The sequence below is a fragment of the Mesocricetus auratus genome, unplaced genomic scaffold (assembly GCF_017639785.1).
Source record: "Mesocricetus auratus isolate SY011 unplaced genomic scaffold, BCM_Maur_2.0 Super-Scaffold_100015, whole genome shotgun sequence".
In the NCBI taxonomy this organism is placed as follows: domain Eukaryota; kingdom Metazoa; phylum Chordata; class Mammalia; order Rodentia; family Cricetidae; genus Mesocricetus; species Mesocricetus auratus.
Genome location: NW_024429198.1, coordinates 61,645,285 through 61,671,016, shown reverse-complemented (window position 1 = coordinate 61,671,016; position 25,732 = coordinate 61,645,285). Strand labels below are relative to the sequence as shown.

The window sequence follows — 25,732 nt, the reverse complement described above, 5'->3', positions numbered from 1 at the left end:
TAATTTACAAAAATCAAAAGATTTTATTTTTTTAAATAAAAAAATATCTTGCGGTTTAAGAAGACTGCCAATGACAGAAAAGTGTGTATCATTTCAGTGGAAGAGGGGCACAGTAAAAACGAGTGCACATATGTCACACTTACTCACTGTCTCTAAAGAGCAAAGCAGGCGAAACGTATTTAAATGTGAAGTCTACTTAGCGGAGAGTCCTCGGCAGCATGAACCCCGGACAGGCTCCCTTCCAGCCCTTAGCGACTGCTCTCAGTGCACACCAAAGGGCGAGCAGTCGAGTGCGCCCAAACCAGGACTACTACAATATGTCACCACCCTCGGCAGGGTTTTATGACAACAATGCCTTTGTTTTTTGTTTTTGTTTTTACGAGACAGGGTTTCTCTGTATTGTTTTGGAGGCTGTCGATCCAGCCTGGTCTCGAACTCACAGAGATCCGCCTGCCTCTGCCTCCCGAGTGCTGGGATTAAAGGCGTGCGCCACCACCACCCGGCAACAATGCCTTTTCTTTAAGACTGGCAGAAGTTTAAGGTCATCCTAGGCTATACAGTGAGTGCTGGGCCAGCCGAGGTTACACAGCAAGATTTGATTCTGTCTCCCCTAAAAAGCTCAATTAATCACAGAAAAGAGCAGTTCCCGTGTAAAGCTAAGGCAGGACTGATGTGAACTGTCTTCTACCGTGCTGACAGCTGTCTTCAGTGCATGTCCATGTGCAGCTAGCCTGTGTCACCACCTCAGCCTCATGTCTACTACTCACACAACACCCTGGGAGGGAGAGGGGTGTCTGTTCCCTGAGAAACACCTTAGACAATGATTCAAGGTCAAGCTATCTGTATGAGAAAAGAGTCAGGCAGGGACTGGGAGCAACGAGGAGGGGCAAGAAAAGTCCATTATCCAGAGAGCTGCCCCTTTAGGACAGTTAGTCATCTGATTCACCCCGTGTCTACAGTGAGAACCCAGGCTAGCTGCTGGAAACCTCCAGCATGTACATACCATACAGTACCCAGAAGAGACTGGGTAGGACATACACTTAGGAGTAACTAAAACCCCAAATTCCTTGAAAAATAGTATTTTAAGATATTGCTATAGGACAGTGTTTACTACTCTGTTCAGAGAGCCTGTTCTTGGGATTCTCATGCAGGTCCTGCTGCGGCTCTGTGTCTGTTAGGCTGATGCGGGCAGGCAGAAGGGGCTGACACAGGTTGGCTGGTGTTGCTGCACACCCTGGAGCTCCTAGAGCAATGAACTGTCTTGTATTCAGCAGAGAAAGAGTCTATGTTGTACCTAAGCAATCAGACTATGCTCTTTATGGTAAACCCAGTGTCGTCATGTTTTAGAGTATTTTCATCTCTGAGCTATTTTGAAGGATCTTATTTGCGCAGGCTTCATGGACTTTCTTAGATGAAGTTTTACTATGACTTCCCTTGTTACTCCCACACACACTGGTACACTGTCTATTCACTGTTCTCCAGCTGCTCCCTCTTCCATCCTTCCCTTGAAACTCTCTGTAAGGCTGACTTTAAATACTAAAGTCTCAGTATAATGTTACCTCACCTGGTTTTCCCTTAATAGCATAATGAGGACACTCACTGACTTTTTTGTTTGGAACTCACCATGCCAGCCTCGGCCTCCAACCTGCCCTACCTCCCAAGTCTTGGGATCAAAGCATGCACCACCACTCCCTGATCTGACTTTTCACAAGACTTTATGCATTTCCTTCAAACACCTTCAACTCATCTACAGTCTGCTCCTTCTACAAATCTGTAGTGCCTATCCTATAACAGGCTGCAACTCATTATAGCATTAGGCCAATAAGAAGCATTTTCCAATGATTAAAACAATTAACTAAAATTTTAAGATCTCACAAACAGAAAGTCAGTTCAGTTATCATCTAATACAATTCTAATTTCAAGATTAAAAAGGGTTTTCTGAAAACATAGTGAGCCCTCAAGACCTATGTACTGACCCCAAATATAATATAGGAATGGGGGCTGGAGAGACAGCTCAGAGGTTAAGAGCACTGGCTGCTCTTCCAGAGGACCCCAGTTCAATTCCTAGCATCCACATGGCAGCTCACAGCTGTCTTTAACTCCAGTTCCAGGAATCTGGTACCCTCACACTGCCATGCATACAGACAAAACACCAATACACATACAAATGAATAAAAATATAAAAAAATACAGGAATAAAAAGGCACCCTAACCAATATCACGATGATCCTAATTTTTAATGAAGTTGTCTGACTCCAAAAGCTCTATGGGCCAAGGAAAGTAAGTTCGCTGAGCACACAGAGTGAAAGGGAAAGCAGAGAATGACAAGGCGGTGCCTGTCCCTCCTAATGCAAATTCTTACTCAGTTATTTGCCTAGTAGCACCTCCATTTAATAGGGTAAGATTTATAAACACATCACATTTTCACTCATCCAATGTATCACTCTTTTACTAACTAGCCACCAAATAAAAACACAATCTCTTACATGAACACATTAATTTTCCAGAATAAAGACCATCAAAAGTGAAATGGCACACATTTACCTCGTTGTTGGTATAGTGTAGATCCATAGACTGCCCAAAGGCAACTTTAGACTTAGACCTCAGATCTTCTAGTTTAACTGGTCTGGTAACCTGCAGGATTCTACATGAAAGTAATTTTAAAATATTTTATTTTGTTTGCCATAAACAATACACTTACAACAGTTCTGTTTTGTTATGTGAAAAAATTAAGGGCTGGAGAGATGCCTCAGCAGTTAAGAGCACTGAAGGACCTGGGTTCAATTCCCAGCACCCACATGACAGCTCACAACTGTTTGTAATTCCAGTTCCAGGGGATCGAATACCCTCACACAGACATACATGCAGACAAAACACCAATGCACATAAAAATAAATTAAAAAAAAAAAAAAAGCTGGGCAGTGGTGGCCCATGCCTTTAATTCCAGCACTTGGGAGACATAGGCAGGTGTATCTCCATGAATTCAAGGTCAACTTGATCTACAAAATGAGTTCCAAAAGACACAAGAATACACAGAGAAACCCTACCTTGAAAAACCAATTTAAGAAGTAAAAATTGGCCGGGCGTTGGTGGCGCACGCCTTTAATCCCAGCACTCGGGAGGCAGAGGCAGGCGGATCTCTGTGAGTTCGAGGCTGGGCTGGACCGATAGCCTCCGAAACAATACAGAGAAACCCTGTCTCGAAAAAACAAAAAAACAAAAAAACAAAAAAAAAAGTAAAAATTATAACACACTTTTAATAAAACACAAAAAATTTCAATACAAAATTTAGAATAGAACCACTAAAATTTTTCTATGCTAACTAGAATTTTAAAAGAAGATTCTCAGTTTTAAATTCATAATCACATAAATATTAAAGACCAGTGTAAAGCGTCTACTTAGGAAAGTGTTTGAATTTAATTATGTGACATGTGTTAACAGAATGCAATGAAACCATTAAGAATAATAAGTTATCCATCCTGTGGACATCAAATTTTGACTTCTGGATCCTTATTAATCCAACATTTTAGCACATACACTATATAAGCATCTCTAAGACATCTTAAAGAGATAATTTGCTTCTTCTATTCCTAAGGCCTGGCCGGCTGGAGCACACACTAAGTCTACAGAGCACCGCGTTAGAATTGTCAGCCTCTCAGGAAGATGCTACTTCCGTGCTCACTTTACACAACCTTGGGGCCGATCACACACTCAGTGCAGAGCTGAGGGAAAGAAAAGCTAGCAAATACCCAGAAAATAACTTCAAACGTGTCAGGCACACTTTTCTTTTTTTACTGTCTCTGGTAAATTATGTTCTTATCTTTGAGTTATGACTTGTGAGCCATCTTAATTTTCTTAAGACTAACAGGCCTTCATTAACATAACGAGTCACTAACAAGAACAACAAAAAAATGTTATCTTCTAGTAACTCCTATTAGATCTTTTGTCAGCTATTCGGCCCTGAGGTACAGAGAAGGCTACGCTTACATCCTGCTAAGTACAAAGCCTGCAAGCCCCCATTCCAACTCACTTGTACAACATTAGTAACAAAATACATGCTACAGCACTGAGGGAAATCAAGGATCTTACTCAGTAAAAATAAAAGTACACAGTAAAATCTTGAAGTGTGTATTATGAGATGATCTTATGTACGTCCTGACACAGCAAAGCAAGCACATTCAGTGTTTCCGAGGGTTGGCAGGCATTTGACAGGTTCTCCCGCTCTTCAGTGTAGGTGAATGTCACACACTACCAAAGACTATTCCGTCTCTAACTTCAAAACCACACAACTTCATTCAAATCTAAAAAGAATCTTTAACAGCCTAATTGGAATACACATTTTATTATATAATTTAACTGATGTGTAATGTTTCCTTACTTACCTTTTTTCTCCTCTATGTTCAAATTTAACTCGGACATCATTCTATAATAAAATGAAGATATCAGTCATAATCATGCAAAGACCAGATAAATTTGTAAGTCATTTTTTTCCTTAGCTTACTCATTAACACAGAGCAGAAGAGAGGGAGGTTTCATTTTCAAGGTGTAATTCCAATCTCCTGATGTCTACCAAAGCCCTGAGCTGAGAATTACAGTGTCAGACTGACAGCAGAAGAGGGCATCAAAGCTCTTGTGCTCACTCAGATGACCCGGCCGGCTTAAGCACACACTGAACGCGGTGCTGCAGGCCTTCTCCACCTGTGCGCTTCCAGGCCTCTGAACACATGTTTGTTGTTTGCTTGTTTTTCCTTATGAAGTTCAGAACTTGCTCCTTTTCTCTTAAAGGAAGTACTACCTTAAAGCTTCTTTGGTGCACATTCAAATTGTCAGTATTTCGGTAGTTGATTTCACAATTTAAATAGCTTCTAAGTAGCAAACAGACAAGTAGCATATACAACATGGATACAACACACAGAGATTTAATTCATGTCCAAGCAGAGTAAAGCAGGATAGTGTGATATTGCATTTTGTTTCTTCAAATAGCATGAAATTTAAAACGTATGTCTTATGCTTATATCTATAACATTCCATGTGTTATTTTCTGACCTAAGCTGACCATGAGTAACTGAAACTATGGGAGGGAAAAACATAAGGGAGAACTCTAGTATTTCTACTTTCCATACTTTCTGTCTCCTACTAATCTTGTTTATAGGAATCAAAATCACCACATTGCTGAGTATCCTGAAAAGACTTCTGGGGAAAACCAACAGAAGAAATTGTCTTAGATGCTTGAAGAACGGATAAAACAGTAACTTAAGTAGTTATCACATAGCTTTTAAAACTGTATTCATTTTTTTCTTGTTACTATTTCTTCAATATTCTACCTACACACAGTATTTTATCACATACTAAATATAAATACAAAACTAAAATACAAAACCTCAGAAGATGTGCTAAACACAACATTTAATTCAAAGTTTATAAGTAATCCTTACAAAATCAGGCTGTGAAATGAAATTAATTCACAGAACAACAAAACATACTTACTAAAATATTAATGACAGATGGACTAGAAAAATGGCTCATGCAGAGGACTTAAGTTCAGTTTCTAACACCCACATCAAGCAGCTCACAACCACCGATCAGCCCAGCTCTAGGGAGATCCAGTACAATTTCATGCACAAATTCACATAACACACAAATACACATAATTTTAAAATAATGAAATGAAGTCTTCAAAGTTTCACTAAGTAAATACCTGGGTTTTTGGCGATGAAGGCCCTGGTTTTCTGGTCTCTTGCAGAGACGGTGCTGGCCGGCTAGCTTTGTGAAGGACAGCCAGATCTTGCATGATGGAGTTCAAAGCTTGCTGGTCATCTGCGTGTTTTTAAAAGAGCACAAACACAACATTTATTTATTTATTTATCTATCTATCTATCTATCTATCATAGACAAAATGAATTAGCTGGACAGGAGAAATGGCTCAGCAGTTATGAGTGCTTGCGTCTCTTTCAGAAGACCCAAGTTTAGTTCCCAGCACTCACGCTCACACAGCTTACAACCACCAGTGACTCCAATTCCAGAGACTCCTGTCCCCTCTTCTGGACTTCAAAGGCACCCACACACATATGGCACATACTTTTAAATAAATCTGTTGTTATTGCTGCTGGAGACAGGGTCTCTCTATGTAACATTGGCTGTCCTATGTATTACCAGGCTGGCTTTGAACTTACAGAGATCCACCTGCCTCTTTTTAGAAAACAAAATGTGTGTTGCAAGGTAATACAAAAAAATCACCCCTGAGAACAACTAACACCAAACTGCGCAAGACTCAGACTCAACATAAATTGGGTTCACACAGGAGACATTTAATTTTGTTTTAAATATTTTTATTTTACACTATTTTTATTATTTTTAAATGTATGCATGTGCTTGTATGTGGTAAGAGTATATGAGTGCAGATGCCCACAGAGGTCAGAGGTGTCAGATCCCCTAGAACTGGAGTTACAGGTGGTGTGAGCAATCTAATGTAGGTGCTGGGAATAGAACTCAGGTCCTCTGGAAGGGCAGTATGTGATCTTCACAGTATGAGCTCTCTTCTCTCTAAGTCCTACACGTAAGACATTTATAAAGGAAGTAAATGTCATTCTAATTCGTTTAGTGACTTAACACCCTGAGTCAAAACAGTTCAGCCAGAACAAATTCTTTTCTATGACTCCCAAACAAAACATCACACATCAAAAACCTTAATAAAGAAGAGAAAAAGAAAAAGAAAACCTTGTATAAATATCATCTTCCTTTAGCATTTATATTAAAAACACAAACTTCACTTTAGAGATAATTCCTGTTACTGATGCTTAGAGGAACAACAAAAAAGCTCCCTCTGTGGACACTGCCTACTAATACTCTGAAGGGTTCTCTCAAAGTTCTTCCCAAGACGATGATGGCTCACGCCTTTAATTCCAGCACTTGGGAGGCAGAGGTAGGTGGATCTCTGTTGAGTTCGAGGCCAGTCTGATCTACAGAGAGAGTTCCAGGACAGCCTCCAAAACAATACAAAGAAACCCTGTCTCTCCCCCCCCAAATAATTTATCAGGCTGGAGAGACCGTACTCAGTGGTTCAGAGCACTGGATGCTCTTCCAGAGAACCCAGACTCAATTACCAGATCCACATGGCAGCTCACAACTGTCTGTTAACTCCAGTTCCAGATAATGCCTCAGCCTCCCTCAGCATAGATATGGTGCAACAGACAATATGAGCAGGCAAAACACTCATACACAAAACATGCTTAATTAAAAGTAAAAATTAAAAAAAATCCATTCCTCAGAAAACAGAGTCCATCCAGGCAGTGGTGGCGCACGCCTTTAATCTCAGTACTTGGGAAGTAGAGGCAGACAGATCTCTGTGAGTTCCAGGACAGCCAGACAACCAAAGCTACACACAGAGTAGCCCTGCCTCAAAAATAGATAGATGGATGGATGCTAGTGGACCACTCTACTAATGATTATAAACAGGTAAATAAAAGAATCAAAGGTCTTTACAATTAACATATATATATTCCTGGAGTAATAATAACAAAAATTTTTCTGTAAAGGAAATCATTAAAAATAATCTAGCTGGGCAGTGGTGGCCCACACCTTTAATTTTAGTGCTCTGAGGCAGAGGCAGGAGGATCTCTTTGAGTTCAAGGCCAACAACCTGGTCTACAGAGATCGTTCCAGGATGCCAGGGCGATACAAAGAAAACCTGTCTTGAAAAAACCAAAAAGAAATAAATCCTCTTCTAGTAATTCAATAGTTTCAACAGCCATTTGACTGTGTAAACAGCTAAAATATATGCTTCATTGATGTTAATATTCAATAGTTTATAAATTAAGGTGTGTACATATAAATGCATATACACACTAATAATTAAGTAAAGTCTGTAATACTTTCGTAATAAATTCTAGGATAAGAGAAAAACTTTAATTACATTTATTTACTTATGGGGGTGCACCACAGTGCTTGTGTGGAGGTCAGAGGTCAACTTGTAGAAACTGGTTCTCTTCTTTCCTGTAAGAGTCCAGAGACTCAAATTCAGGTTGTCACGCTTGAGTGTATGTGACTTTACCTACACAGCCATTTCACAGGCTCCAAGAGAAAAAAACTTAAGATGTGTGTGTGTACCTACCTGAGTTTATGTGTGCCACGTGTGTGGGGTGACCATGGAAACTCGAAGTAAGTCTGAATAAGCTCTGGCTGATCCCAAAGGAGTAAAATCACTCGATGTGACATTTTTAAAAATGTTAGGATCCAGCTGGGTGTGGTGATGCACGCCTTTAATCCCAGCACTTGCGAGGTAGAGGCAGTAGGATCTCCGTGAATTTGAGGCCAGCCTGGTCTACAGAGTTAGTCCCAGGACTACACAGAGAAATCCTGTATCGGGGTGGGGAGGTGTTAGGATCCTTAATTACACACTGGAATGAGAATCTAGTACTTAAATGTACCTATCTTGTTCTGATTATTTTTGCTAGAAAAAATTTTAGCACTAGAATTTAGGCATTTTCATATACTTAGTATCAGTGTCCAAATTAACAAATACCTAAGAAAGCTTTTGTTCAAATGTCTTTTCACGGCTACATATATTTATTTCCATGTTAAGAAAAACAAAGCCCACTGGTGGCAGTACATAGCTCTGAGGCAGAGGAAGGCAGACAGATCTTTGTGGTCCACAGAGGGAGTTCCAAGACAGGCTCTAAAGCTACAGAGAAATCCTGCGGAAGGAAGGAAGGAAGGAAGGAAGGAAGGAAGGAAGGAAGGAAGGAAGGAAGGAAGGAAGGAGGGAGGGAGGGAGGGAGGGAGGGAGGGAGGGAGGGAGGGAGGGGGAGGGAGGGAGGGAGGGAGGCAGGGAGGGAGGGAGGGAGGGAGGAAGGAAGGAAGGAAGGAAGGAAGGAAGGAAGGAAGGAAGGAAGGAAGGGAAAAATGAATACTTTTATCATATTTAACAAAAGTTCAGGTCTTAGAAAGTGACACCGAGGTAGAAACTTCGCAGATACTGACAAGACAGAAGAGAGTTAACAGTCCCACAAAATATCAAACAGTGTACACTCACTAGAAAGGGGCTGTTTTACAACTCTAGTTAGGAATGCCCTTGACAGCCATGGGATGCCAGGAAATGAGACAGATAACAGGTGTCAGAAGGGTCACGGATTGATCCAACAGGAAGTGAGGATCACAGATTAAGCACAGGCAAAAAATGAAGCAGATGGTTGGCACCTGCTAAAAGGACACTCAATTGAGCATAAAAACAGAAAAGGCTTGGGAAGGAATCTCAAAAACCTTTTATTAGGAACACTGAATTTGAGCTGGGCATGGGGGCACAAACCTTTAATCCCAGTACTTGGGAGACAGAGGCAGAAGGATCCCTGAATTTGAGGATAGCCTGGTCTACAAAGAGAGTCCTAGAACAGCCGGGGGCGCTACACAGAGAAACCCTGTCTCCTGTCTCAAAAAAAAAAAAAACCAGCAACAACAAAATAAACAAAAAGGAATACTGAATTTGATAGATTATATACATATTCATCATATATTAACATCCTCAATAAAAAATTTAAGTACTGGAGATTCCCATTTTTTGTGGTTTCTTCAATTATGAAGTGTGATTTTTTTTCTTACTATCTGTTAATTTTCTAAACAAATCTGAGCAGTTCCTTTGAACATCTCTACTTGGTTCTGAAGCAAATGGTCATTCCAAAACAATATAGAAAGCACTTCTACTCAAAACTGCTTTGCTTAGCTTTGGTTCTGGTGGCACCTGTGATGGAATGCAGGGCCTCACATATGCTAATTATTCAAGCATTCTACCTCTCCCTAAGCCCTAAAAATCCATTACATAAAATGTTAGCTAAATCTCCTGTATCACAGATATAAATCTACTATATCATAAATGTCTAAATAAAATGTTTATTTCTCCCTCATTGCATTCTTTAAGTTATAATTATTTTTAAAATGCTTTTAACTTAAACTTACCCATTATGACGACCAGCTTAATAATTTGCAAATTAAGAAAATGGTTCTCCCATCAACATTCTTTATTGCCTTAAAAAGAAGACAAACACGTTAATTAATAAAAACCAGGAGAGGCAACCTGGTATATACCTAACATTAGGACCTGACCGTGTAGGTACTCTTCCCTAACACATTAAACTTCTAGTATCCAAAAAAGCAGGTGATCACCAGCAAACATACTGTCTGCATAAAGAGCTTAGCCACAAAGAGCCTTTCCCACAACTTCCTCAACCTCAGTTCCCAGGTGTCATTTTGTAATCAGGCATTTCAAATGACATGCAGTCTTCCTGCCATACTAATCTCTGCTTTTAATTTAAAGAATATTATATAAAGGATAACTAGAAGTGCTCCTGAGCATAAACTATTTAATACAAGTTGTATACTTGTAAGCAGAGGGGAAGATATAATTATATAAGTTTGTGTAAACTCTTGAATGTAGGTTGGTATCAACCCAACTAGTAATCCCAGATGAAGCACCAAAAAGTGGATCTAAAATAGAGCAAAGGGGACAAAAACTTAAAACAGCACACTACAAAACATACAAGAAAAGGTAACAAGGGAGAAAATGAGGAAAAAGAAAACGTGACACACAGAACACAGAAAATATGCTGGAAAAAATAACACTCATAAACAAAATTAATATTTTTTTCAATTTTTAAAGGATTATATGTCATGAACAGATGAGATATATTCAATAGAAACAAGGTAGGTTCAATACACAAGAACCAACACAACAAAATGCATTAATGGATTAGAGAATAAAACCCACAGCAACACCTCAGCACAAACATAAAATGCAGTCCCAATAGTCAACCCCCTTAAGCACAGTTAGAATACCAACATCAGCTGTTCCCTTATTTTTGTTTCAGTTGTTTTTACTCATTTCTAGTCAATTCTATTTGTACACACTAACAAACAATAATATGAAAAAGAAATTAATTTTACTGTCAATAGCATAAAAATAAAAACACATAGGAATGTACTTAATAAATTCAAAACTTATATAGTTAAACTACAAGTTCAGACCCCTAGGTGCCACAGCAGTGGTCCTCAACCTGTGAGTCTCAACCCCTTGGGAATTGAATAACCTTTTCACAGGAGTCACTTATTAGATATCCTGCATGTCATATATTTACATGACAGCTCATGACACTAGCATAATTGCAGTTATGAAATAGCAACAAAATAATTTTATGGCTGGGGGTCACCACAGCATGAGGAAGATAATGTAGTTTAGTTAGTAATAGGGCACTTGATAATGTGTTTTCTTATATAAAGGGTCCTTGGCAGCGCGTCCTGTAACTATAAACCACATTCTAAGTCTTAACTATGGTCTCTTACAGCACCGCCTCAGTTAGCACTGTACACTGTATAATCACCCACTTAAAAGGAAGGCTGTCTAGCTTCTGTCACCTCCTGCAGCACTCGGGACAGGCTGTGGTCACTGAGTAAATATACATGCTCCTTTTCTGTGGTGAACTTGTCTCACAGTTTCCGGAAGCAGTGGAGATTACCGGTGGGCAGAGCACGACCTCTATGGAGACAAGCAGCTGTAGAATTCATCGCTACTCCACCAAGAAGCCCCCAGGCGTATGGATAACCTGGACACAGCGTTTTACAAGGTAAACCCCATGCACTTCCTTTGTAATGCTTCAGTGTAACTGGACTGAAATCACTGTTTCCTGTTAGGAGATTCCTTTCATCTCCCACGTCTTCTGACTGCACACTCCAAGCACTGAGAATCTCAACTACAATGCATTGAATATTGACGTAGATTTCAGGGGTGGGTTTAGTTTTTTCTACATCACTTCTGCATTTGATTTTTAAATTCTTCTTTCATAACCCTGCTGGAGGTTTTCTGTTTTTTGTTTGGTTAAACGAAATTAACATGACTTGAATGAACTGCTGAACTTACAATCAAACCTACGTGACCTTAAACAAATTTATAGAAGAATTTATGTGCAGTGTTGACCTGGCGTGGTGCAAAAGGGCAGGCAGAACTCTATGGACTTGAGCCATCCTGGTCTACACTGCAAGTGCCAGGCTTGCCAGGGCTATATACTGAGACCCTGTCTCAAAAGACAAACCATGTGTGTGTGTGTGGTGTCACCACAATAGTAAGAGTATGTAGAACAACTTATGATACTACTCTTGTGAGAAAGATAATCATGCTCTTGGTTGGCCTTTGGATGATACCACCCAGCTAGATTGTTGATGACTTCGTGCAAAGGCTGGATGCTTTACTGTGGTCCACTATATTGCAGACCTTGGGAGAGCTCCAGTGCTTTTTGGCCTAGCATTCATTGAAGGGAGAATGAAATATGAAGATGCAAGTATAGTACAATTCGTAACGAAAGCAGTGTACAGCTTTTAACAGCAAGCAATTTTTGAAACTGGAAAAAGCACTATCCTTCAAAGATTTCAATGGTCACAGATGTAACTATTGTTTCAATAAACCTGGGTTATCAGGTCCACTGCCCTAAAGTGGACCTTCAGGTAAGACCTACTCTGTTGTGCATAATTAGCCAATGTGTCAGCCTGGTAAACAGTCTCCTGAAGCTTTCACAGAAATGCTGAAATGCAATTTTACCAGCCACAAGCTTGGCTGGACTGCAACCTCTGTTTAGGTTGTGACCCACCTATTTAGACACTTAGCAAAAGGTATCTGCTGTTCAACATACAAACTGTGCCTATTCCTTTTATTACCTGACCTTTTCTAAAGCCACGCTGTTCTGAGGTACATCTGTAAGTGTGCCATTGTGTCAGAACCTTATCAACACGTATGAAGTTTAGAAAGACAGGCACCAGAGCACCCAGCACAACACTCCCATGTTATTTGCATCACACCAGGAACTGACAACACCCTAGGGCGTCTGCGTTTTATTTCTCAGTCATTTCAAACACTGCAGGGCTGCTCTTCATTACCAATCTAGGTTCCCATCTCTCACTCGCAATACACACACCAGCCTTGTCCAGCCACTGATAACTTTAAAGCAAGTTTTATGATTATTTAGTGATTTTTCTATGTCTTATTCTGTGTTGTTATTGAAAACCTCCATTCTGAAAATCTACTTTGTTATGGAAGCACATATCTTCAGCAATGTCTCCAAACAAAACGCCTATATAGTTCTGGGCATGGTAGCACATCCCTTTAATCCTAGCACTTGGGAGGTAGAGGTAGGTAGCTCTCTATAAGTTCAAGGCCAGCCTGATCTACAAAGAGAGTCCCAAGGTAGCAAGAACTACATGGTGAGACCTTGTCTCAAGGGAGTGGAGGGAAAAAAAGAAGCCAAATGATATGTTTGCACTCAGACTGGGAGAGGGCTTTGAGATGTTTACTAAATGCTGTGGTGTTTGAATGAGAACGGTCCCCATATGAACGGTCCCCATATACCCACAGGAGGGCACTGTTAGGAGGTGTGGCCCTGTTGGAGGAAGTGTGTCACTGGGGGTTCGCTGTGAGGTTTCAGATGCTCAAGTCAACCCCAGTGTCTCTCTCCCTGCTGACTGCTGATTCAGATGCAGAACGCTCAGCTGCCTGTCCAGTACCATGTCTGCCTGCTTGCCGCCACGCTCCCCACCATGATGGTAATGGACTGGACCCTGAACTACAGTCAGCCCAATTACATGTTTCCTTCTTAGAGTTGCTGTGGTCACGGTGTCTCTTCATAGCAACAGAAACCCTAAGACAGTTGTCTTTGTCTTGTGCAGATCACGCAGAAATGCTCTTCAATTTAGTAAATATTTTTAAAGGTAGAAATGGCATGTAGCTAAATTATTTTATTTTTTTAAGACTATAATAAAATTACATCATTTCCCTCTTCCCTTTCCTCTCTCTAAGCTTGGTCTGTATATATTGCTTGTATGACTGTTTGGTATTGGATAACTATTGGGTGTCAGACTGACCCAAGACTTTCTCAGAAACCCTGATGAAAGGACAAAAAGGGAAAGTTAGTTCTGAATCCTTGTCCAGGAGTGGACTTGGCAAGGCCAGTCTGAGTAAGGACAAATACTTAGGATATTTAGGGATTTTGCTGGTTTAGCACAGTGGGGGTTTAGGTTCTTCTCAAAGAACCATGATTTCACTAGCCCTGAGCAGTTAGTTAGGTTTCCAGTACTAGACATGAGTTTCCTATTGTTGAGTTGGTCTTAAGCACAATTAAGTGTTGTTGGTTACCATCAAGAAATGTACACCATTACTGCACCCTAGGGTCATCATACCATGCTGGTGTTGTCATGATTCATAGACATCTGAAGCTAAATTGTTTTGTTGTAGTTTTGGGTTTTTTGTTTGTTTTGGTTTGTTTGTCTTGGTTCTTCAAGACAGGGATTCCCCGTGTAGCCCTGGCTGTCCTAGAACTCATTCAGTGACCAGACTGGCTTCAAACTCAGAGATCAGCATGCCTCTGCCTGCCTAGTGCTGGGATTAAAAGCGTGTGCCACCACCCATCCAGCAACAATTCTTAATCAAAACATGTAAAATTCTTGTAAATTTTTCCATACTATCAGAAGTTGTTTTCCAACTTCTTAGTTGTTTGAATTATGATTTCCCCTCCTTCACTAACCTCAAGAAAGAAAGAAAGAAAGAGAGAGGGGGGGAGGGAGGGAGGGAGGGAGGGGAGGGGAGGGGAGGGAGGGGAGGGGAGGGGAGGGAGGGGAGGGGAGGGGAGAGAAGGGGTTGGTTGATTCTGCAAATGAACTGAGCAGATATCCCATAGCATGTAACTTAGTAATAGGGCACTTGATAATTGTTTTCTTTCTTTCTTTTTTTTTTTTTTTTTTTGGTTTTTTTTTTTTTTCCGAGACAGGGTTTCTCTGTGGCTTTGGAGGCCATCCTGGAACTCGCTTGGTCTCGAACTCACAGAGATCCGCCTGCCTCTGCCTCCCCAGTGCTGGGATTAAAGGCGTGCACCACCAACGCCCGGCAATAATTGTTTTCTTATATAATCAATAAAATAGTGATGTGTATTTTTCCACCATATATTTATACTGTATGATTATAGTTCTGTGGGAGAAATAATTTGTTAGAATTCACTAGCTTGGAAAAGTATGTTTGAGAGCTGAAACATAAACAATGAAATGCTATTTAATATTAGTAAAAGAAAGCAAAATATGCGTTAGCACTGCATCCGTGTCCCCAGCTTGCTTCAGAGTCTATTCTCCTGAATGACTGTGGCACATGCATGCTGAAGTCACAATTCACACTGCTGCTATTTTACCCTATCGAGACTTCGAGAAGCATCCCTTCCTATGATAACAACCACTATCACCTACAAGCAAACTGTCTATCCCCAAACACACCACCAGTGTCGAGATGGAGGTCAGCTTTCTATGACTGAAGTATGTCCATTGTCAGCCACCTCAGGAGGATGCCAAAGAGTCCATGGTGGCTCCTGAGTCTCCAGATGAATTACATGAAAAGTTCATTTACTTCATTAACATCTCCAATTTACTACATGGATAATCATAATGTCTGATACAGCAATATACTGACAAGATGAAGCTCAGTCTTCACTCCTTAATTTCACCTCTTACATACATCTCCTCAGAGATTGTCAGGTTACCAAAATGGAAAACCTCATAAGCACAGGACACTGAAGAAAGTCATCAGAAGCATCTGGGAAAATTCTGCACAAAAATTATAAAATGTTGCTTTGGCTCTACCTAACAGTCCTAAAATCCTTAAAGAGAAGCAATAACAAGCCCAGGATTAAACACTGGCAGAAATAGTACCCAATGTCCTGAGTTTTATTGCCCTAGAAGGAGAGAGTTCAGAGGCTTAGAAGTTTACGTCTTGGGTTTTGCTTTGTCTTCCCATGCTTTCTTTCTTTTTTTTGGGGGGGGGGGTCACCCTGGTGATTGAACCTAGGGCCTGGCAAATGCTGATGAAAAGATCTACCCCTGAGCTATGTCAGCCATGCTATATATACATATGGACAGCAGCAGGGATGAACAGCAGAAATATCTTTAAACCTGGAAGTCTAGGTTGTACAGAGGATACGGGGAGGCACAAGCACACATGCCGAGACAACTGCTCATGGATGCAGCCAGAGGACAGCGTGGAGGAGCTGGTGCTCTCTCTCTCTCTCTCTCTCTCTCTCTCTCTCTCTCTCTCTCTCTCTCTCTCTCTCTCTCTCTCTCTCTCTCTCTGCACCTTGTAGGTCCAAGGGCCACTCGGGTGTACCGGCTTGGCTGCATGGGCTTTACCTCCTAAGCCTTCTCACCAGCCCCCAATACAGAATTCTAGAACCTGGAAACATACTTTTAAAAAATAAGGGAGAATAACTTTTAAAAATGAGAGAAAAATAAAGACTTCTACACATTAAAAGATAAAACAGAACAGCCTAAGGGACTCACAACCAGAAAACTACCATAAGCAACAACAATAACAACAACAGAAGTGAAGACTCATCTGAGCAGAGGGAAACTCTGGGAATGAAGCAATGGCTCCGTAGCTAAGACCACTCACCCCTGCGGAAGACACGGGCTCTATTTTATGGTGGTTTTGGTGAGAATGACCCTCATAGGCTTGCTGGAACGCTTAGTCTTAAACTGACAGAAATTTTGGAGAAAGATTAGATGTGGCCTTGTTGGAGGAGTGCCAGTGGGGTGAGCTGTGAGGTTCAAACGCACAAGTCATTCCTAGTGCGCTCTCTCTCCTCTCCCCCACCTCTCTGCATGTCCCTGGTGAATCGCTGGATCACAGACGTAAGCTCTTAACTACTGCTCCAGCACCGTGCCACCATGCCTGCCTGCCTGCCACCATGGCCCTCCACCATAACGGTTATGGACTCACCGTATGAAACTATAAACATGCCCTCAATTCAATGCTTTCTCCCCCCCCCTCTCTCTAAGTCTACTTGGTCATAGTGTCTCTTCCCAGCAGTAGACAAGTAACCAAGACAAAGTCTCAGCCCCTAAATGTCAGTTCATAACTGTGCGTACCTGAAACCCTCTTTGACTACTCAGTAGGTACCAGGCATGAACGTGATATACAGACATACATGCATACAAAACACTCATACACATAAAGAAAAATAAATAAGTTTAAAACTTAAACTTTAGGGGCTGGAGAGATGGCTCAGAGGTTAAGAGGTTAAGAGCACTGACCTCTTCAAGAGGTCCTGAGTTCAATCCCAGCAACCACATGGTGGCTCACAACCATCTGTAATGAGATGGGGTGCCCTCTTCTGACCTGTGGACATACATGCAGACAGAATACTGTATACATAATAAATTTGAAACAAAAAATACATTAAACTTTAACATATGAACATAAAGAAATGGAGAACGTAGACTTTTTTTCCTACTATTTTAGACACCTCTGTAAAAGAAAATTGGCCCCTCCCTTTCTACCTCCATTCCCAGGAAACTCTGCAGTAACTACTGGCAGAAACAGCTTTCTTTCTTCCTGTGGACCCTTTCAACCTTCACTCCGCATTTCTAGCCCATCCCCATTCCTTCCTGTTAGTCCCAGTGCCCAGAAACAGCACCCAATACTTAGAAACACGTTCTACCTAGGGCCTGCAGTGGTCATAACTAGTAGGGACTCAGAAGCACTTCCTGCCAGACAATCCACAACCACCACAGGGTCCTAAGACCCAGAAAGGTCAACAGAAACCAAGGGATAGAAACCCGCCCAACAAAAACAAGACCAGACATCAACAGCTAGAGTCACATTCATCTAAACTCCAGGTGCCTAGACGTCAGTGCAAAAACACAATTATATGTCCACAGAACCCAGCAACCTACGACAGCAGGCCCTGAGAAACGCAATGCGGCAGAAGCACAAGAAAAGCTATTACAAACATGGTCAAGGACCTCAAGGGGAGCTAATAAATCCCTTAATGAAGTTTGTGAAAACTCAGTGTGACGAAATGGTGAAAACAATTCAACATTAGCATAGAAACAGATTCACTAAGAAACCCCAAACTGAAGTTAAGACTGGAAATGAGAAATTTAGGAAGTCAAACAAAAAACTCAGAGGTGAGCGTGTGTGTGTGTGTGTGTGTGTGTGTGTGTGTGTGTGTGTGTGTTTGCAAAAGATGGAAGATACACTATTAGGTGTTAAAGGATGCAAAAAATGGATAATGTGGCCAAAGAAAATTTTAAATATATATAAAAAAATCCCGGCCAGGAAATCTGGGAGCTATGAAAAGACACAATCTAAGAATAACAACATTGGCGGAAGGAAAGATGCACAGGTTAAAGGCACAGAAATTATTTTCAACAAAACCATAGAGAAAAATTCGGTGACCTAAAGAAGGTGTCTATCAAGATACAAGAAGCATATACAACACCAAACAGACTGGACCAGAAAAGAAACTCCCCATGACATATAACAATCAAAACACCAAATGCACAGAACAAAGAAAGAACATTAAAAACTGGACGGGAAAAAGAGCAAATAACACATAAGAGCAAGCCTATTAAAGTAACACCTGACTTCTTGGTGGAGACTCCAGGAGCTGGAGGGCCTGGGCAAGTGCTCTACAAACGCTAAGAGACCACAGATGCCAGCCCAGACTACATACCCAGCAAAAGAAAGGCATTCCACAATAAAACCAAATTTACACACATCTATACAAATCCCGCCCTACAGAAGCCTCTAGAAGGAAAACTTCAACCTGCGGAGGCTAGCCACACCCAAGAAAACACAAGGAACAAATAATCAAAAGGGGAGAAAAAGCCGCACCACCTCAACAAAATATGGATCAACAAGCACTGCTAATTGATAATTTCCAGCATCAATGGTCTCAACTCCCCAGTAAAAAGACATACTATAGACTGGGTAAAAAAGCAGGATCTACCCTTCTGCTGCATCCAAGAAACACACCTTAACATCAAGGACAGACATGGCCTTAGAGTAAAAGGGTGTAAAAGAGCCAGGCAGTGCTGGAGCATGCCTTTAATCCCAGAACCTGGGAAGCAGAGACGGGGAGATCTGAGCTCGAGGCCAGCTTAGTCTACAGAGCCAGTTCCAAGACAGACTCCAAAGCCACAGAGAAACCCTGTCTCAGGGAGGAAAACAACAAAAGGATGGGAAAAGATATTCCAAGTAAAGGGACTTCAAAAGCAAGTCAGTGTAGACATTTTAATATCTGAAAAATCAAACTTCAAACCAAAACTAATCAGAAGAGATAGGGAAGGTCACTATATACTCAGAGTAAAGCTCAACAAAATATTATAGTTCTTAAATTCTATGTACCAAACACACAAGAACACAAAGTTCATAAAATAAACACTACCACAGCTTAAATAATGTATCAACCCTCACACAGTGAAAGTCTGTGAATTCAATAACCCACTCTCCCCAACAAACAGGTCATTCAGACAAAAACTAAACAGAAAAATGCTGGAGATAACTGATATTATAAGCCAAATGTGCCTAACAGATATTTATACACCATTTCACCCACACACAAAAGAGCAGTACATGGAACTTTCTCCAAAATTGAAACCACAACATATCCAAACTTATGGGACAAAATGACGGTGGTTTTAAGAGTCAAGTTCAGCTAGGTGTTGGTGGCGCACGTCTTTAATCCCAGAACTTGGGATGCAGAGGCAGGCGGATCTCTGTGAGTTCGAGACCAGCCTGGTCTCTGTGAGTTCCAGGACAGCCTCCAAAACAATACAGAGAAACCCTGTCTCGAAAAAGAAAAAAAAAAAAAAAAAAAAAAAAAGAGTCAAGTTCATAGCACTAAATGTCTATTTTTAAAAAATGGAGATCTCATACTAACAGCACACCTGAAAATTCTAGAAAAAAAGAGTAACTCCCCAAAGGAGTAGGAAGAAAAAGTAGAAATCAAACTCAAGGCTCAAATCAATAGAAACAATCAAAAAGTACAAAGAATCAATGAAACAATGATTTATATTTTTGAGAAAAATAAAAAGAACAACAAACCCTTAGCCAAATTAACTCAAAGGCATAGAAAGAAGATTCAAAACTAAAGGTAAAAGGGAATACAAAATAATAGACAATGAGGAAATCTAGAGAATTTTAAGGACATACTTCTAAAGCCTGTACTCAGCCTAATTGGAAAAATCTAAAAGAAATGAATATTTTTCTCCATACAGACCACCTACCAAAGTTAAATCAAGATCAGATAAGCAATTTAAACAGATCTATAACCCCCACTAATGAGATAGAGGAGTAATTAAGTCTCCCAAAGAAACAAACAAAACAAAACAAAAGCCGGGCGTTGGTGGCTCACACCTTAAATCCTAGCACTTGGGAGGCAGAGACAGGCGGATCACTGTGAGTTCGAGACCAGCCTGGTCTACCGAGTGAGTTCCAGGACAGGCTCCAAAACAATACAGAGAAACCCTGTCTTGAAAAACCAAAAAAAAAAAAAACCTGGTCCACATGGTTTTAGAGCAAAATTCTACCAGACTTTCAAGGGACAGTTAATACTCAAATAATTCCACAAAATAGAAACTGAATTACAAAGCCAGTTACTCTTATACCTAAACCACACAAAGATCCAACACAAAAAGAGAATCACAGACCAATTTCCCTTATGAACATTGATGTAAAATGCACAATAAATACTTGCAAACCAAATCCAAGAACATATCAACAAGATCATCCACCATGAGCAAGTAAACTTCATCTTACAGATGCAGAAATGGTTCAATATACATAAATCAATAAATGTTATCCACCATATAAACAAGCTGAAAGACAAATCATGCAGAAAAGACCTTTGACAAAATCCAGCACTCCGTCATGATTAAAGTCCTGGACAGATTAGAGATACAACAAACATACCTCAACATAATAATAGTGACTGACAGCAAGCTCATAATCAACACCAACTTAAATGGAGAAAAACTCAAAACAATTCCACTAAAATCAGGAACAAGACGAGATATCCACTCTTCCACACCCATTCAATATAGTGTATAAAGTCTTAACTAGACAGTAAGATAACTGAAGGAGACCAAGGGGACGCAATAGAAAGGGAAGAGGACAAAGTATCTTTATCTGCAGATGATAGCATACACAAGTGACCCTTAAAATTCCATCAAGAAACAACTACAGCTGATAAACGTTTTCAGCAAAGTAGCAGGATTCAAAATTAATACACAAAAAACAGTAACCTTCCTATACACCAGTGGTTTTCAGTCTTCCTAATATTGCTATCCTTTAATACAATTGAGGAATTGTTTATTTTCATCCCACTTCATACCTATAATTCTGAAAGTGCCATTCAATAACCCCCCAAAGGGGTCTCGACCCACAGGTTGAGAAACACTACTATACGCAAACATAAAACAGACTGAGAAAAGAAATCAGGTAAACAATACCTTCCACAATGGTCTCAAAAGAAAAAAAATCTTGGAGTAACTCTAAGCAAGCAATTGAAAAACTTGTATGACAATTGAAGAAGGTATCAAAAGACGAAAAGATTTCACATGCTCATTGTAGGGAAAAGGGGCCAGTCAAAGAAACACACCCTGAGTAGAGCCAAAGAAACACACTTTGGCCCTGCAACCACAACCAAAGAAATGTACCCTGACCCTAAAACCAGTGCCAAAGGAACACACTTTGTCCCTGGAATCAGAGTCAGTGAAAGAAATGCACCCTGGCCCTAAAATTAGAGCCAAAATGCTAAAAAGGACCAGAGAAAGAAACACACTTTGGCCCTGAAACCAGAGCCAAATCTGACCCTAACCCTGTACAGAAATCCAACCAGTCCTCGAGCAGGTGTCTAGCCAATCTGAGCTCAGCATTGAAATCTGACCAATCCCTACCCTGGAAAAACTTCCCCCGCCCCCAAGAATCCCTATATAAACCCTGTGTATGTTCAGCGCTGTGTCCTTCTAGTAAACCCCTTGGACCAGCTTTGGGTGAAGACCTTCTTTGCAGAACCAGGCTGTAACACTTCTGCGGGGGAGGGGGGGGGGACCACCTTCCCTTGCTCTCCACTCTCCGGGAGCAGAGCTGAACTGTAACAACTTCACCTGGGAAACCTTCTCCTGCTGGAAAAAAACTGCTACAATGGGCAAACATCCCCAGCTGGAAGACCATCTCCTGCAGGAGCTGAGCTGTGTAACACTCAGTATTCTGTGACTCTCTTACACATCCTACCAAAAGCAATCTACAGATTAAAAGCAATCCCCATCAAAATTCTAACACAATTTTTACAGATCTTCAAAGGACAGTTTTCAGCTTCATATGGAAACCCAAAATACAAAAGATAACCAAAACAATCCTCAGTAACAAAGAACTGCTGAAGGTATCACTATCCCTGATGTCAAATTGTACTTCAGAGGTAGTAAAAACATCATGGTATTGACATAAAAACAGGCAGATTCACCAATGGAATTTAACTGAGGACCTGGGTATAAGCCCTCACTACTACAGACTCCCAATTCTTTATAAGAAGCCAGAAATACACACTGGGAAAAAGCATCTTCAATAAATGGTGCTGGAAAAATTGAATGGCTACATAGAGAAGCTTGCATACTTAGAGTATACTTGCATACTTGTACTTATAGATCCATACTTATCTTTCACAAAACTCCAAATGGATCAAGGACCAGAAGGATCGCTGACCTCATAAGGACAAACACGCAGCACCAGATACACAGCCTGACAGGAGAGAAAGTGGGGAATAGTATTTGAGCTCACTGGCACAGGGAAGACTTTCTGAACGGAACACAGATAACACAGCCCTAAGGCCAACAATCAATAAATGGTACCTCATGACAGCTTCTGTATGGGAGAGGACATTTCCCATGCAGTTGGACACTAGGACAAAGTGGTTCACTAAAAATGGGAAGCTTTTCACCAACTACACACAGCCAACAGAGGACTAATGTCTAAAACAGGTAAAGAACTCAAAAAACTGAACACCAAGAAGCAAATAGCCCAACTTAAAAATGGGGTTCAAGCCAGGGGGGCGGTGGTGGCGCACACCTTTAATCCCAGTACTCAGGAGACAGAGGCAGGAGGATCTCTGTGAGTTTGAGGCCAGCCTGGTCTACAAAGCTATACAGAGAAACCCTGTCTTGGAAAAAAAAATGGGATTCAGATGTAAACAGCGAATTCTCAAAAGAGAAAACACAAATGGCTGAGAAGTACTTAAATTAAGTTTTCAACATCCTTAGTCATCAGAGAAATATAAATCAAGACCACTCTGAGATTTCATTTTAAGGCAGTCAGAATAGACAAGATCAATAAACAAATGGCATACATTTGAGTGTGTGGAACATGGAGAACACTAAACCAATTGCCTGTGGGAGCGCAAACTTGTACAGTCAGTCACTATAGAAAGCAGTGTGGCGGTTCCTCAGAAAGCTCAGAATAGATCTACCTATACCACTCTTGAACATAGGCCCAAATGACTACATCCTACTGCAGAGACTACTGCTCAACCATCTTTAATGCTGTTCTAATTATTTATAACCAGAGTTCGGAAACAGACTAGGTGTCTGTCAACAGATCAATGGATAAAGAAAATGTGTTACATTTATACAATGGAATATTACTCAGCTATTAAAGAAAAAATGAAATCACAAAATTTGCAGGTAAATGGTTGGAGCTAAAAAAAATATCCTCAGTAAGGTAACTCAAACCCCAAGACAAATATGTTCTGTATTCACTTATATGTGGATACTAGCTGTTAAGTCTTCAATAAGCAGGCTACAACCCATACTACCACAGGGGTTCGGTATAGAGTAAGAGATTATGGTAAAGGGAAGGTAGGGTCTTGAGGAAGGAGAAGCAGAATCTACAGTTATGGATGATGGGGGCTGGGAAGGGAGGGGTGGAAGGAACAAGGGCTGAGGGAGGGAGTACAGACGCAGACAGCTAAAACTAAGGGCCACCTCAGGGGTCACATAGCACCTTAGACAGTAGAACTTCTAAAAAATAGAGAGAGACTTAATGACGTCACCAAGTAACCGGAGACACAAAGCCCCTGCTAGACATCTCTCGCCAACAAATAACCCCAGTGCCAGGAATGAGCTATAGCCAAGGCAGCACCATGGAACCCCGAACAACCCAGGCATTGCCAAAGCTACTGGTTGCTTTCCACAAACTGACGATTAGGCCCCAAAACACACAATTAAAAACAAATATTTTCTAAAAGCATCTATAAGGAGACTTTTAAGGTATAGTCACCTGATTTTTTTAGGTACTAAGATTATACAACTGGGAAAGGATAGCACTTTCTACATTGTGGGAATTGTTTGTATAAGACTGGTCTCACTGTGTAGTCCCAGCTAGCCTAGAGCTCACTATGTACTCACAGTACTCACTATGTATTCACAGAACTCACCGTGCCGACTATGTAGGCCTTGAAGACACAAAGATCTACCCCTGCCTCTAGAGTGCTAGGATTTAAGGTATGTGCCATTATGCCCAATGGTCGTACTATGGATAAAATAGAATGTATGATTATTTGTAAACCTGAATTAAATTCTAGGAGGAAAAAAGTTAGTGACCTAGCAAAGATTTCTATTTAGTTTTTTAACAATGTCCTTTTAAGAACAGTATGTATTTACTCATTGGATGTGTGTGAGGGCTCATGCACCACTGTATGCATGCTGGAGACAACTCACACCATGCAAGCCTCAGGGACTGAATTCAGGCGATGAGCACTGGCAGCAAATGCCTTACCCTCCTAGCTTTCCAACTGGTTCAATACTGTTTTTTGGATAACAAAAACATCAATCTTAAAAGTACGCACTGACCTTTATCAAAATTTTAAAAACGTGCTTTCGGAAACACACAAGAGTAAGACAGTAAACACAGGCCATGTGACTGACAGATGGCTCACTGATTAAGGGCAATGACTGCTCTTCCAAGACATCAGTTCGACTCCCAGCACCCACATGGTTGCTTACACCTATGCTTAACTCCAATCCCAGGGGATCTGATGCCCTCTTCCGGCCTCTGACAGCACCAGGCATGCAGACATACATGCAGACATACACGGCTCTTTGTTCTTTTCTCTTGGGGAAGCCCACCACCTAGCTCCCAAATAAACATACACTAAGTCTTATTCTTTCTTATGAATGTCTGGCCCTACTTGGCTTGTTTCTTGCCAGCTTTTCTTAACTTAAACTATCCTGTCCACATTTTGACTCTGGGCTTTTATCCTTCTATCTACTTTTTTTACTTCTTGCTCTGTGGCTTGCTGTGTAGCTGGGTGGCTGGCCCCTGATGTCCTCCTCTCCTCCTCCTCTTGCTCCCCATCTTCTCTTCTCCTATTTATTCTCTCTGCCTGCTAGCCCTTTCTCCTGCCTTGCTATTGGCCAATCAGTTTTTTATTAGACCATTCAGGTGTTTCAGACAGGCAAGTAACACAGCTTTACAGAGTTAAACAAGTGCAACATAAAAGAATGCAACACTTCTTTGCATCATTAAACACATTCCACAGCATAAAAGAATGTGGCACATCTTAAAATAATATTCCACATCAGCCACAGATAAAGAAAATATATGTACATGCACAAACCTAAGTAGGCCAATGCACTTGCCTCTAGAAAGCGTAACTCTTAGAGTCCACAAAGAGAAATGTGTGGGAATTTGAATAGGAAAAGTCAATAGGCTTAGATGGTGAATGATCAGGAGGCGTGGCCTTGTTGGAGGAGGTGCGTCACTGAGACTCACGCCATTCCCAGGGAGCTCTCCCTCTCCCGCCTACTGTTTGAGATGTCACCTCTCAGCTATCCCTGCTGCAGGGCCTTCACTCCACCATCACGGACTCTTGTAAGTTGCCCTGATCAT

At 40.9% G+C, this 25,732-nt stretch overlaps 1 protein-coding gene across 2 annotated transcripts in view; it reads right to left on the bottom strand.

Moving 5' to 3' along the window:
• The window catches only part of Map3k2 (mitogen-activated protein kinase kinase kinase 2), a 70,764-nt gene that overhangs the window by 29,734 nt on the left and 15,298 nt on the right, over window positions 1–25,732 (bottom strand). The window contains exons 2-5 of one of the 2 annotated variants that reach the window (XM_005065301.4): window positions 9,949–10,017; window positions 5,699–5,817; window positions 4,383–4,423; window positions 2,545–2,644 (exon numbers count right to left, since the gene is read on the bottom strand). In XM_005065301.4, coding sequence (XP_005065358.1) covers window positions 2,545–2,644; window positions 4,383–4,423; window positions 5,699–5,817; window positions 9,949–9,952 — 264 coding nt within the window. In that variant the 5' untranslated portion in view covers window positions 9,953–10,017. Of the gene's footprint in view, window positions 1–2,544; window positions 2,647–4,382; window positions 4,424–5,698; window positions 5,818–9,948; window positions 10,018–25,732 lie in introns of those variants that run through there. The other variant, XM_040758018.1, reaches the window with a different exon arrangement.